Source organism: Coregonus clupeaformis, chromosome 27 (assembly GCF_020615455.1).
Source record: "Coregonus clupeaformis isolate EN_2021a chromosome 27, ASM2061545v1, whole genome shotgun sequence".
In the NCBI taxonomy this organism is placed as follows: Eukaryota; Metazoa; Chordata; class Actinopteri; order Salmoniformes; family Salmonidae; genus Coregonus; species Coregonus clupeaformis.
In genome coordinates this window covers 19,935,330-19,948,759 of record NC_059218.1, presented here as the reverse complement: position 1 = coordinate 19,948,759, position 13,430 = coordinate 19,935,330, and the positions used below count along the sequence as shown (strand labels likewise).

The window sequence follows — 13,430 nt, the reverse complement described above, 5'->3', positions numbered from 1 at the left end:
TGTCTTCTTGTACTCCACAAAATGATGAGAGCCTTGTGTCTACCCTTTACGAAACATTTCTATCTGCAATGCTTGGAATGTTCTTCCTGGAGTTTGGTATGGGAGGTGGCTACTGATTGGGAGTTGAGTACTTACAGTGGGGGAAAAAAGTATTTAGTCAGCCACCAATTGTGCAAGTTCTCCCACTTAAAAAGATGAGAGAGGCCTGTAATTTTCATCATAGGTACACGTCAACTATGACAGACAAAATGAGAAAATAAAATCCAGAAAATCACATTGTAGGATTTTTTATGAATTTATTTGCAAATTATGGTGGAAAATAAGTATTTGGTCAATAACAAATGTTTCTCAATACTTTGTTATATACCCTTTGTTGGCAATGACACAGGTCAAATGTTTTCTGTAAGTCTTCACAAGGTTTTCACACACTGTTGCTGGTATTTTGGCCCATTCCTCCATGCAGATCTCCTCTAGAGCAGTGATGTTTTGGGGCTGTCGCTGGGCAACACGGACTCCCTCCAAAGATTTTCTATGGGGTTGAGATCTGGAGACTGGCTAGGCCACTCCAGGACCTTGAAATGCTTCTTACGTTCCTTCGTTGCCCGGGCGGTGTGTTTGGGATCATTTTCATGCTGAAAACCCAGCCACGTTTCATCTTCAATGCCCTTGCTGATGGAAGGAGGTTTTCACTCAAAATCTCACGATACATGGCCCCATTCATTCTTTCCTTTACACGGATCAGTCGTGCTGGTCCCTTTGCAGAAAAACAGCCCCAAAGCATGATGTTTCCACTCCCATGCTTCACAGTAGGTATGGTGTTCTTTGAATGCAACTCAGCATTCTTTGTGCTCCAAACACGACGAGTTGAGTTTTAACCAAACATTTATATTTTGGTTTCATCTGACCATATGACATTCTCCCAATCCTCTTCTGGATCATCCAAATGCACTCTAGCAAACTTCAGACGGGCCTGGACATGTACTGGCTTAAGCAGGGGGACACATCTTGCACTGCAGGATTTGAGTCCCTGGCGGCGTAGTGTGTTACTGATGGTAGGCTTTGTTACTTTGGTCCCAGCTCTCTGCAGGTCATTCACTAGGTCCCCCCGTGTGGTTCTGGGATTTTTGCTCACCGTTCTTGTGATCATTTTGACCCCACGGGGTGAGATCTTGCGTGGAGCCCCAGATCGAGGGAGATTATCAGTGGTCTTTCTTGTATGTCTTCCATTTCCTAATAATTGCTCCCACAGTTGATTTCTTCAAACCAAGCTGCTTACCTATTGCAGATTCAGTCTTCCCAGCCTGGTGCAGGTCTACAATTTTGTTTCTGGTGTCCTTTGACAGCTCTTTGGTCTTGGCCATAGTGGAGTTTGGAGTGTGACTGTTTGAGGTTGTGGACAGGTGCCTTTTATACTGATAACAAGTTCAAACAGGTGCCATTAATACAGGTAACGAGTGGAGGACAGAGGAGCCTCTTAAAGAAGAAGTTACAGGTCTGTGAGAGCCAGAAATCTTGCTTGTTTGTAGGCGACCAAATACTTATTTTCCACCATAATTTGCAAATAAATTCATAAAAAATCCTACAATGTGATTTTCTGGATTTTTTTCTCTCAATTTGTCTGTCATAGTTGACGTGTACCTATGATGAAAATTACAGGCCTCTCTCATCTTTTTAAGTGGGAGAACATGCACAATTGGTGGCTGACTAAATACTTTTTTTCCCCACTGTATAAGACGGAACATTATACATATTCCTTTATGCAAGCTACTGCATGCAAAGATACTGTATGCTCCCTGAGACCTTCCTGAATTCCCTGTTCGTTGGTTGGCCATTACATATACACTACATGACCAAAAGTATGTGGACATCTCATATGGAGTTGGTCCCCCCTTTGCTGCTATAACAGCCTCCACTCTTCTGGGAAGGCTTTCCACTAGATGTTGGAACATTGCTGCGGGGACTTGCTTCCATTCAGCCACAAGAGCATTAGTGAAGTCAGGCACTGATGTTGGGCAATTAGGCCTGGCTCGCAGTCAGTGTTCCAATTTATCCCAAAGGTGTTCGATGGAGTTGAGGTCAGGGCTCTGTGCATCCTATGATGGTGCCACGTTGGAAGTCCCTGAGCGCTTCAGTAAAGCCATTCTACTGCCAATGTTTGTCTATGGAGATTGCATGGCGGTGTGCTCGATTTTATACACCTGTCAGCAACAAGTGTGGCTGAAATAGCTGAATCCACTCATTTGAAAGGGTGTCCACATACTTTTGTGTATATAGTGTACATATGTAGGATCTTAATTTGAGCCAGTTTACTACAGCATTAAATGTCAATTGTTCTGTGGATTATAATTAATGGACATTAATACACTACAAGTTTGCAAATTCTCAGCAACAAAAGAGTGATCAAATTAAGATCCTACATTTACATTTACATTTTAGTCATTTAGCAGACGCTCTTATCCAGAGCAACTTACAGTTAGTGAGTGCATACATACATCTGTAGAGACAGACCACTACAATACTGAATTGCTTTATGATGGAAAAAATGTAATGCATTGGTCTCAATGGCCCGTATTCACAAAGAGTCTCAGAGTAGGAGTTCTGATCTAGGATCAGGTCCCTCTTTAAGGAATACCCCCCCTCCTCGGTCCATATAATTATGATCTAAAAGGCTAAACTGATCTGAGATCAGCACTCCTACTCTGAAACACTTTGTGAACACAGGCCAATAATGAACCCCCACCTCTTGAGCAATCCTGGCATTGCTGAGCAACTGCAGGGACAGGGTATGCTGCTTTTCTTTGGGCTTCAGCACTTAGGCTAATTGATTGAACAAAAAGATGACTCGGAAAGCAATTGCTCAGTGCTAAAGTGCTTGGGCAGGAGAGCCAGCCGTCCAACATAATGCCTCTTTATTAGAATACTTGAAATAGATCTATAGCACTTCAATTTAGTTAGGTTTGAATGCACATAATATACATCATGTAGTGTGCACAGCAGCTTCAGTGCCGTGTTGAATATCAAGACTGCACCTGAGACTGTACCATAAGAATGAGCTGAAACGAGTACTGATAGTATGCGGTGCATGTTTTTTTTTACAAATAAGAAATAGGCCAGTAAATGTACAAATGTCAAGCATGGCTGAAAGAGGGTTTTCTTGTGTCCATCACTGCCAACAGGGAGGGAATCGGTTAATTACAAGAGATCAGGGTTTTAGAACAGATTGGTCATTATCTAATCTGAAGAAACAAGCTCAACAACTCAAAAGCGAGTTCCTTGGCTCCTCAAGTACAAGCAGTGGTTTTTCAGTGAGCAACTTTGGGAAGGTCAGTGATGACCTATAGGACAACATTAGCTGTGCCCAAATGGAACACATTGTAGAGAGGTTGAATCCGCTGCATCGGATACAAAACAGACCTTTAGGGCATAGGACTGTTCATATACAAAATAGGTTGTTGGCTATAATGGAAAGCTTTACAGCATAATAAACTGCTGCTGTGAAAACAAATGGAAATAGGTTCAAAATAACCATTATATATAGAAATCAAAACAACATTATATAAATTATTCATTACATGATAAACATCTATGTAAACTAAAACACAATTGTGCGAAAGAACTTTGGAAATTGATGCCCGCTCAAAGAGTCATTTATGTGGAGAACGTCGACTAGAGAATTGATTGATCTCCACCAAAAATATCAAATGGAAAGAGGAGTGATGCCCTCACAAAATGGTGGAGCGATTCCCTTTGTCTTCTTGTTCTCTAGTTGTCTTGGGGTCCTGAACACAGGCTCTTATCCCATCTCTGTGAGTCCAAGGAGGTGGAAAATGAGCCTTTGGGCCCCATGTCTCCCTCTCTAGCTGAAACACACGGGCCCGATGGTGAAGCCAAACTTGCGTGCGACAATTCCGCCCCCGAACACAGCCACATCTCTCACAGGAAGCAGATTGAGGTCTTCAAACTCAAACACAGACTCCCGCGGCTCCAGCGGGTCCACCTCTTCTCCCGGCTGCCACAGCAAAAACACAGAAACAACAATTATGCAGTTGGCCAATAATAAACATCAGCAATCATGACATTTTTAATTTTTTTATCCTATTTCTCATACTTTATCTCTCTGATGATATCCCATTGTCACTCTTAGCAAGAAGTGCACAACTCTAAAACCCTTGTAAGTGAAATACTTACAGTCAAATTATATTTCAAAAAAACGTACCATGCAGTCTTTAAGTGCTCCTAAGTAACTCTGTCTCCTTGTGTCTGTCAGGAACTTGACCTCTCTGTCTGTGTGGCCCAGTCTGTGTCCCGGGTGGCAGGTGTAGGTGATCTTCTGCACAGCTCTCCAACTCTGCAACCTCAGGAAGCGCATCTGGACCACATTGGCCCCTGGATAATAGAACTGTCAGTGGACAGCAGAAAGGGGGATATTATGCTTTTTAACTCTGCTATGAGAGACATCAGTACAAATGTAATACACTCAATTGATGCAGTTACAATTCGATTAGCTTTCCGTTACTATAAATAGAATAGTTGACACTAGAGAAAGAGGGTATACAGTGGGGGGGAAAAGTATTTATTCAGCCACCAATTGCGCAAGTTCTCCCACTTAAAAAGATGAGAGAGGCCTGTAATTTTCATCATAGGTACACGTCAACTATGAAAAAAATATCCAGAAAATCACATTGTAGGATTTTTAATGAATTTATTTGCAAATTATGGTGGAAAATAAGTATTTGGTCAATAACAAAAGTTTCTTAATAATTTGTTATATACCCTTTGTTGGCAATGACACAGGTCAAACGTTTTCTGGTCTTCACAAGGTTTTCACACACTGTTGCTGGTATTTTGGCCCATTCCTCCATGCAGATCTCCTCTAGAGCAGTGATGTTTTGGGGCTGTCGCTGGGCAACACGGACTTTCAACTCCCTCCAAAGATTTTCTATGGGGTTGAGATCTGGAGACTGGCTAGGCCACTCCAGGACCTTGAAATGCTTCTTACGAAGCCACTCCTTCGTTGCCCGGGCGGTGTGTTTGGGATCATTTTCATGCTGAAAGACCCAGCCACGTTTCATTTTCAATGCCCTTGCTGATGGAAGGAGGTTTTCACTCAAAATCTCACGATACATGGCCCCATTCATTCTTTCCTTTACACGGATCAGTTGTCCTGGTCCCTTTGCAGAAAATCAGCCCCAAAGCATGATGTTTCCACCCCCATGCTTCACAGTAGGTATGGTGTTCTTTGGATGCAACTCAGCATTCTTTGTCCTCCAAACACGACGAGTTGAGTTTTTACCAAAAAGTTCTATTTTGGTTTCATCTGACCATATGACATTTTCCCAATCCTCTTCTGGATCATCCAAATGCACTCTAGCAAACTTCAGACGGGCCTGGACATGTACTGGCTTAAGCAGGGGGACACGTCTGGCACTGCAGGATTTGAGTCCCTGGCGGCGTAGTGTGTTACTGATGGTAGGCTTTGTTACTTTGGTCCCAGCTCTCTGCAGGTCATTCGCTAGGTCCCCCCGTGTGGTTCTGGGATTTTTGCTCACCGTTCTTGTGATCATTTTGACCCCACGGGGTGAGATCTTGCGTGGAGCCCCAGATCGAGGGAGATTATCAGTGGTCTTGTATGTCTTCCATTTCCTAATAATTGCTCCCACAGTTGATTTCTTCAAACCAAGCTGCTTACCTATTGCAGATTCAGTCTTCCCAGCCTGGTGCAGGTCTACAATTTTGTTTCTGGTGTCCTTTGACAGCTCTTTGGTCTTGGCCATAGTGGAGTTTGGAGTGTGACTGTTTGAGGTTGTGGACAGGTGTCTTTAATACTGATAACAAGTTCAAACAGGTGCCATTAATACAGCTAACGAGTGGAGGACAGAGGAGCCTCTTAAAGAAGAAGTTACAGGTCTGTGAGAGCCAGAAATCTTGCTTGTTTGTAGGTGACCAAATACTTATTTTCCACCATAATTTGCAAATAAATTCATTAAAAATCCTACAATGTGATTTTCTGGATTTATTTTTCTCATTTTATCTGTCATAGTTGACGTGTACCTATGATGAAAATTACAGGCCTCTCTCATATTTTTAAGTGGGAGAACATGCACAATTGGTGGCTGACTAAATACTTTTTTTCCCCACTGTATTTCAGAGGAGAAATAGAGAAAACAGTCAACCTGAAATCCTTGTTCCTGCTTGCTGAGCCATTGGAACGAGCTGTTTGTCTCTGAATCCTTAAGCCAGGCCTTCATGGGCATCTTCAGGTAGAAACCAATATGATTATGTATTATGAGTATGGGTATTAAGTATGAATATGATTGTGGACATTAGCTTGCAGGACCTGCTCAAATTGTCAGACACACACTGCTTGATGGCATGAATTCTAAAAAGTTAACACTGAAATCTGGAGGCATATTTAAAAATGTGTCTGTTGACAGTCTCTGTTCTTGATATTGGCATTTAGCTCAAAGGCATAAAAAACAAACAAATAAATTGGATTCCTGTTAAAAATGGATTTATTCTCTGCTTGTCCAGACAGCATCTCATTATTCTGTAGCCATTTGGTATTGCAGGATTATTTCCACTGTGGGTTTGATAGAGAGGTGTGAGGGTGAGAGGTGTGATATGGGGAGTACTGATGATGTTATTGTCTACCTGGGCATCTCTGGGGTGAAGGCAAGTGTGTGCAGCTGTGCCAGAGAAGTTGCAGTAGGCCAGGAGAGCATCAGCAGGGCTGCCCTGGTTAGGATCAATGTAATACATCCCTGTACAGACAGACAGCAACCAGAACCTCAGTGTATCCTCATCCTGTCCTGTAACATTCATGTATATTCACTAGTTGTTATACGCTATGATGTGCAAGGACACTCCTAAAGAGCTAAGAGATCTTCCTTTGAGAACTAGCCATACAATAGATAACATTGTCTTTATCTACTGTGCTTCTAATTTGCTTTGACAACTTGGGAGCCATGGGATTAGGATGCTGTGGCCATTCTAATGAGCCTTTAAAGCAGCACAATGGGCTTTGGGTCATAGATATACAATGCAGGTATAGACAGAGGGTTTCTGACCACTGGTGTAATCGGGATGGCAGAGCCACAGCTCCATGCAGGTGGTGGCAGGGTGCTCCTTGCTGCCGTCAGGGGGGTCCACCAGCAGCCTCAGGTCCTGGTGCAGAGAGTCCAGCAGGGTCTGGATCAGGGGGTAGTTGGGCTTGTCTGACAGGTACATCAGGTCCTACAATGGTGATGAGAATGATAATTATGGAGTTATTCCTTTCACCACTTCATCTAATGGCTTATCTAATCTGCGTCCCAAAAGTAGGGTACTATGTAAGGAATAGGGTGCCATTTGGGACACAGACCTACTTGCCGAAGATGAATGACTTGCCTTGAGTTGAGTAAGGTTCATATTCACTGAAGGACCTGGAAGTCCTGGGAGTCCAGGTGCGCCCTGAAATGAACGCAACAGAAAAGAGTGGGACTAGGGTTGTAAAACTCCACTAACTTTCTCAAAATACCCAGGTTTTCCAGAAATCCCTGTTGGAATATTCCTCGAATCAGGTGGGAATAAGCAGGAAATCCGGGAATCCTCCAACAAGTATTTCTAGAGAATCTGGGAATTTCGGGAACATAATCAGAATTGTGTAACCCTAAGTGGGAGATTACTGTGTGATGGATGCAATGTTTTTTGGTCTCTGAGGTCAATCTTCAGCATTTGACGACATTTACTATGGACCAATGCATATGAAATCAGTGCCACTTACCGGCAGGCCCTTCTTCCCAGGTTGCCCAGGAAATCCCTCAAAGCCTTTCAAACCCTATGGAAATACAGACCATATAGTGAGATGAGAGTGGATTTCTACCATTCCATACTTGCTATGCCATATTCAAATGTAGTTAGATAAGGAAATGCACACTGTAGTACTGTCCCATTACTTTCCCCTCTGTATTTTCCATTGTGATGACATATGTGGTTGTGAATATTTGCTTTCAATCTAGAGACTGTGAGAAAAAGCTAACATGCAACTCTACATTACATTTAAAAAAATTTACATTTACATGGGGTTTGGTTTAGAAATGTGGAGAAAAAAAACAAGAAAATAATTTGTTATATCATACCTTTTCTCCAAACAAACCCTACAGATGGCGAGATTAAAAAGGAGATGAGTTTGACTCTCAGTTCTGAAGCACACCGCTCTGCACAGCTGTTGCAACCTTGCAATGCCTTGACTCACTGCATTATGATCACATTAGCTGCAGCTTCACTGCTTTTAAGAGCCGAGGCAATGGCGAATTGAACAGAGTAATAATCTACAGCTTAACCCAGATAGAATGGCAGAATGGCAGGACAGTCTGGTGATGATAAAGAAATTGACTTATATAAGACAGTCTGCAATTTAAAAGGAATTATAGACATGATCATAATCATGATAACTTATTTTTAAGCATTCACATAGTATTTGTCTTGATGGTTAATAGACAGAGAGGTTGTTAAGCTATGTGGCTGAACAATGGACTTAGTGGTCTAGTGCTCGTTTGTTCTTGCAAGAACTAGGATTTTACTTTGGCTGTGCCCCAAATGGCACACAGATTCCATATATAGTGCAGTACCCTATGGGCCCTGGTCAAAAGTAGTGCACTACTTAAGTAATGGGGAGCCATTTGGGAGGATTGAAAGGGCTTGGGAAGATATTTCTGAGATGAACCAGGAAGGGTTACTTACAGGTAGTCCTGGCATCCCAGGAGTTCCTCTTGGCCCGGATGGTCCAATATTCCCCTGGTGGGAAATAATAGATAATGAAACGTTAATGAAAAGTTAGAAAGCAGAAAAACTCAGATAGATCACTATTGATTCAATGAGCTTCATGGCTTTTGGCAATTGTCACTAGTGGCTATGGTGCTATCATAGAGAGTCCTTGCTATAGATGGTTGGAAAGGAAGGGTGTGTTGAGATAGTGTTGTTTTACCTGGTCTCCCTTTGGGCCTGTCTGTCCTGGCACCCCAACAGGACCCTGACTACCCTGTAAAACATACAGTTAGTCAGTCTGTCACAGCCCATCTCCTACTTACAGCACAGTATTTTAGGCAACGTCATATTTCTGGAATGCTGCCAAACCTGTCCGTATGTTGTTTTTCTATAATAATAATAATAATAATAATAATAATAATAATAATAATAATAATAATAATATGGGATTAGGATGCTACTGTGGCGTTAAAACTGACACCAAGGCTTGTTTGTTGTGGCTCAGAGTAGGAGTGCTGATCTAGGATCAGTTTTGCATTCTAGATTGTAGTTAATGGACAGGGGGACCTGATCCTAGATCAGCACTCCTACTCTGAGATGTTTTATGAATACCAGACGTTTTTCACTCAAAACGTACCTTTAGGCCATCACCCCCTGGCGGACCGAGCGGCCCCATGTCCCCCTTCTCTCCCTGTGGGGAGGAACATATAGGGTAAATAAGTCTTCACAATGCAACTCTCTCTGATTCACTAGTATCAATAATTCAACTTGATCTATTCATACCTCGCTCCCTTTTTCACCCTGATCCCCTCTGTCTCCTCGCAAGCCTGGGATTCCCTGAGAGAGAAAAGACATCCATCAGTTATGTATAAATCATGTAAAAATGCATTGCTTTCAACGTCCTTTTATCTCTAATAAAATAATACCGTTTACAGGGAAGTACATCAAAGACTATCCCTGCCTGGGATTGAATTATGAAATGGTGAAACAGAGTGGATGACGACAGTCCTAATTGATGAGACAGTATAAATCTGTTGAACTTACTATAGACCCGGCCCATCCTGGAGGACCAGTCAATCCCACATTTCCCCTCTTTCCCTGTAGGAATGACAGGACACAACGTTCGTGCACACCATGATATGTATAGTATATAGCATGGTTAAGAGATTGGAGTGTGGGTGTGTGTGTGTGCATGTGTAACCCTTCACATCACCCAACCTCTGACCTTTGGTCCTCTCTCTCCTCTTGTGCCCCTGATTCCAGCCTTGCCTCTTTTCCCCTGTGGATGTTTACAATGTTGGTGAATGAGGCAAGGGTAAAACACATGGTAAAACACACTGACACATCTCGGTCGTGTCCCAAATGACACCCTATTCCCTTTATGGTGCACTACTTTTGAGTGCATTCCTCATCTTTCATTCATGAACCTGAATAATCTATTTTCCTAGAATACACCCCCTTTTATTCACACTGAAATTGAATGGATTGAAGGAGGTAGCCCTCACCCTCCTTCCGATGTGACCTGTCTTTCCAGGTGATCCATCTCTGCCATCATCTCCCTGTTGAGAAAACACAGCATCAACAAACAGGAGGATATCATCTAGCCTCTGTGTGCACAAGTGCCCCAGAGATGTGAGTTGAATGCAGTGCCAGACCTGAGGTTGGGTTTCCCAGAACAAAGAGGAGAAGGAATGAGAAAAGGATAATAGAGAGACGGAGCATCTTGATCTCACCTTCTCTCCTTTCACTCCCTGTTGTCCCTCAGCTCCATGGCTTCCCCTGACACCCTGCAACATGCAACATAATAGAATGACTTTAAGAAACATCCAAGATGTCAGAGAAAGCTTATCAGGTAGAAAATATAGGTGACCTTCTGGTAGTGGTGTTAGTTTTACATCAATACTTAAGATGCCCATTTGACACTGCTTGAGGTCATCATTATAGGCTAAACAACAAACCCAGAGGGAAACCCGCTCCTATAGGAGCCTAATTCAGTTACATCATCCATCGCAACCCTGTGCCCCACCCCTGTGTCTGTGTACTCACCAGCACCCCTGGGGGACCTTCTGGCCCCTGGGCTCCCACCTCACCCTGTGGCCCCTGTGGTGGGAGAGGAGACAACAACAAACAAGGAAGAATGAAGCCGAAGCAAAGAGGAAAAGAGAATATGGATTTAATGGTAGATATGTCTTGAGGAAAGATTTTAGCCTGAGTGCCAGACATGTTTGACTTAACAATGAGCAATGGAGTTGGCAGGTGCACAAACAGATCTGGGACCAGGCTAAGATGTTACTGCTCTTTACCTCTAAACCAGGAAGTGCTGGTGGCCCTCTGATTCCTGGCAGACCGTCAAGCCCCTAGAGAGACCAATACAAAATCAAATACCTTGTAGACATATCTATTTCTGATTTATTGCATGGTACAGTACAGTGCCTTGCAAAAGTATTCATCCCCTTTGGCGTTTTTCCTATTTTGTTGCATTACTACCTGTAATTTAAATGGATTTTTATTTGGATTTCATGTAATGGACATACACAAAATAGTCCAAATTGGTGAAGTGAAATTAAAAAAATAACTTATTCCAAAAAATTCTAAAAAATTAATAATGGAAAAGTGGTGCGTGCATGTGTATTCACCCCCTTTGCTTTGAAGACCCTAAAAAGATCTGGTGCAACCAATTACCTTCAGAAGTCACATAATTAGTTAAATAAAGTCCAACTGTGTGCAATCTAAGTGTCACATGATCTCAGTATATATATATATATATATATATACACCAGTTCTGAAAGGCCCCAGAGTCTGCAACACCACTAAGCAAGGGGCACCACCAAGCAAGCGGCACCATGAAGACCAAGGAGCTCTATTAAAAAATATCAGAAACTTTTAACATCCCACGGAGCACCATTAAATCCATTCTTAAAAAATTTAAAGAATATGGCACCACAACAAACCTGCCAAGAGTGGGCCGTCCACCAAAACTCACGGCCCAGGCAAGGAGGGCATTAATCAGAGGCAACAAAGACACCAAAGATAACACTGAAGGAGCTGCAAAGCTCCACAGCGGAGATTGGAGTGCCTGTCCATCAGACCACTTTAAGCCGTACACTCCACAGAACTGGGCTTTACGGAAGAGTGGCCAGAAAAAAGCAATTTCTTAAAGAAAAAAATAAGCAAACACGTTTGGTGTTCGCCAAAAGCCATGTGGGAGACTCCCCAAACATATAGAATAAGGTACTCTGGTCAGATGAGACTAAAATTGAGCTTTTTGGCCATCAAGGAAAACGCTATGTCTGGCGCAAACCCAACACCTCTCATCACCCAGAGAACACCATCCCCACAGTGAAGCATGGTGGTGGCAGCATCATGCTGTGGGGATGTTTTTCATCGGCAGGGACTGGGAAATTGGTCAGAATTGAAGGAATGATGGATGGCGCTAAATACAGGGAAACCTGTTTCAGTCTTCCAGAGATTTGAGACTGGGACGGAGGTTCACCTTCCAGCAAGTCAATAACCCTAAGCATACTGCTAAAACAAGACATGAGTGGTTTAAGGGGAAACATTTAAATGTCTTGGAATGGCCTAGTCAAAGCCCAGACCTCAATCATACTCCTGAGTGGCGCAGTGGTCTAAGGCACTGCATTGCAGTGCTAACTGTGCCACTAGAGATCCTGGTTCGAATCCAGGCTCTGTCGCAGCCGGCCGCGACCGGGAGACTCATGGGCGGCGCACAATTGGCCCAGCGTTGTCCAGGGTAGGGGAGGGAATGGCCGGCAGGGATGTAGCTCAGTTGATAGAGCATGGTGTTTGCAACGCCAGGGTTGTGGGTTCGATTCCCACGGGGGGCCAGTATAAAAAATAAAAAATATCTATTCACTAACTGTAAGTCGCTCTGGATAAGAGCGTCTACTAAAATATAAAATGTAGAAATCCAATTGAGAATCTGTGGTATGACTTAAAGATTGCTGTACACTAGCGGAACCCATCCAACTTGAAGGAGCTGGAGCAGTTTTGCCTTGAAGAATGGGCAAAAATCCCAGTGGCTAGATGTGTCAAGCTTATAGAGACATACCCCAAGAGACTTGCAGCTGTAATTGCTGCAAAAGGTGGGTCTACAAAGTATTGACTTTGAGGGGGGTGAATAGTTATGCACGCTCACGTTCTATTTTTTGTCTTATTTCTTGCTTGTTTCACAAGAAAAAATATTTTGCATCATCAAAGTGGTAGGCATGTTGTGTAAATCAAATGATACAACCCCCCCAAAAAATCCATTTTAATTCCAGGTTGTAAGGCAACAAAATAGGAAAAATGCCAAGGGGGGGTGAATACTTTCGCAAGCCACTGTATATTATGAAAATGACATTTATAATAAAGCCAGACATTGAATTGGGGTTAAATGGGGTACTGTCTATTTCACAAGAACTGATGTGTTGCTTTAGGGGCCTTAGGGCCAAACTGACAGCAACATTGAATGGGCTCACCTGTTCTCCTGGCTCGCCTAGTCCCCCTGGCTCCCCTTTCTCTCCGTCTGGTCCTAGCTCACCTTTATGGCCCAAGTCTCCCTCAGGCCCAACCTTCCCTACTGGACCCTGCAATAGACACCACACCAGCACATGGATAATGCTATTCGTAGGGGAATCACTGGGAATATGGCTGACTTGACTAGACGGTTGTCTAAAAGATACAGA

The 13,430-nt window shown here is 43.1% G+C and overlaps 1 protein-coding gene across 1 annotated transcript in view; it reads right to left on the bottom strand.

The window, feature by feature from the left end:
* Positions 1-2,652: 2,652 nt before the first annotated feature.
* The window catches only part of si:ch211-196i2.1 (collagen alpha-1(I) chain), a 36,569-nt gene continuing 25,791 nt past the window's right edge, over positions 2,653-13,430 (bottom strand). Inside the window, exons 44-62 of the mRNA XM_041851675.2 lie at positions 13,224-13,331; positions 11,049-11,102; positions 10,792-10,845; positions 10,479-10,532; positions 10,251-10,304; positions 9,971-10,024; positions 9,790-9,843; positions 9,529-9,582; positions 9,383-9,436; positions 8,966-9,019; positions 8,722-8,775; positions 8,118-8,135; positions 7,763-7,816; positions 7,387-7,449; positions 7,068-7,233; positions 6,652-6,761; positions 6,174-6,254; positions 4,217-4,399; positions 2,653-4,009 (exon numbers count right to left, since the gene is read on the bottom strand). Of these exons, the coding sequence (XP_041707609.1) occupies positions 3,857-4,009; positions 4,217-4,399; positions 6,174-6,254; positions 6,652-6,761; positions 7,068-7,233; positions 7,387-7,449; positions 7,763-7,816; positions 8,118-8,135; positions 8,722-8,775; positions 8,966-9,019; positions 9,383-9,436; positions 9,529-9,582; positions 9,790-9,843; positions 9,971-10,024; positions 10,251-10,304; positions 10,479-10,532; positions 10,792-10,845; positions 11,049-11,102; positions 13,224-13,331 (1,476 nt within the window). The 3' untranslated portion in view covers positions 2,653-3,856. The remainder of the gene's footprint in view (positions 4,010-4,216; positions 4,400-6,173; positions 6,255-6,651; positions 6,762-7,067; positions 7,234-7,386; positions 7,450-7,762; positions 7,817-8,117; positions 8,136-8,721; positions 8,776-8,965; positions 9,020-9,382; positions 9,437-9,528; positions 9,583-9,789; positions 9,844-9,970; positions 10,025-10,250; positions 10,305-10,478; positions 10,533-10,791; positions 10,846-11,048; positions 11,103-13,223; positions 13,332-13,430) is intronic.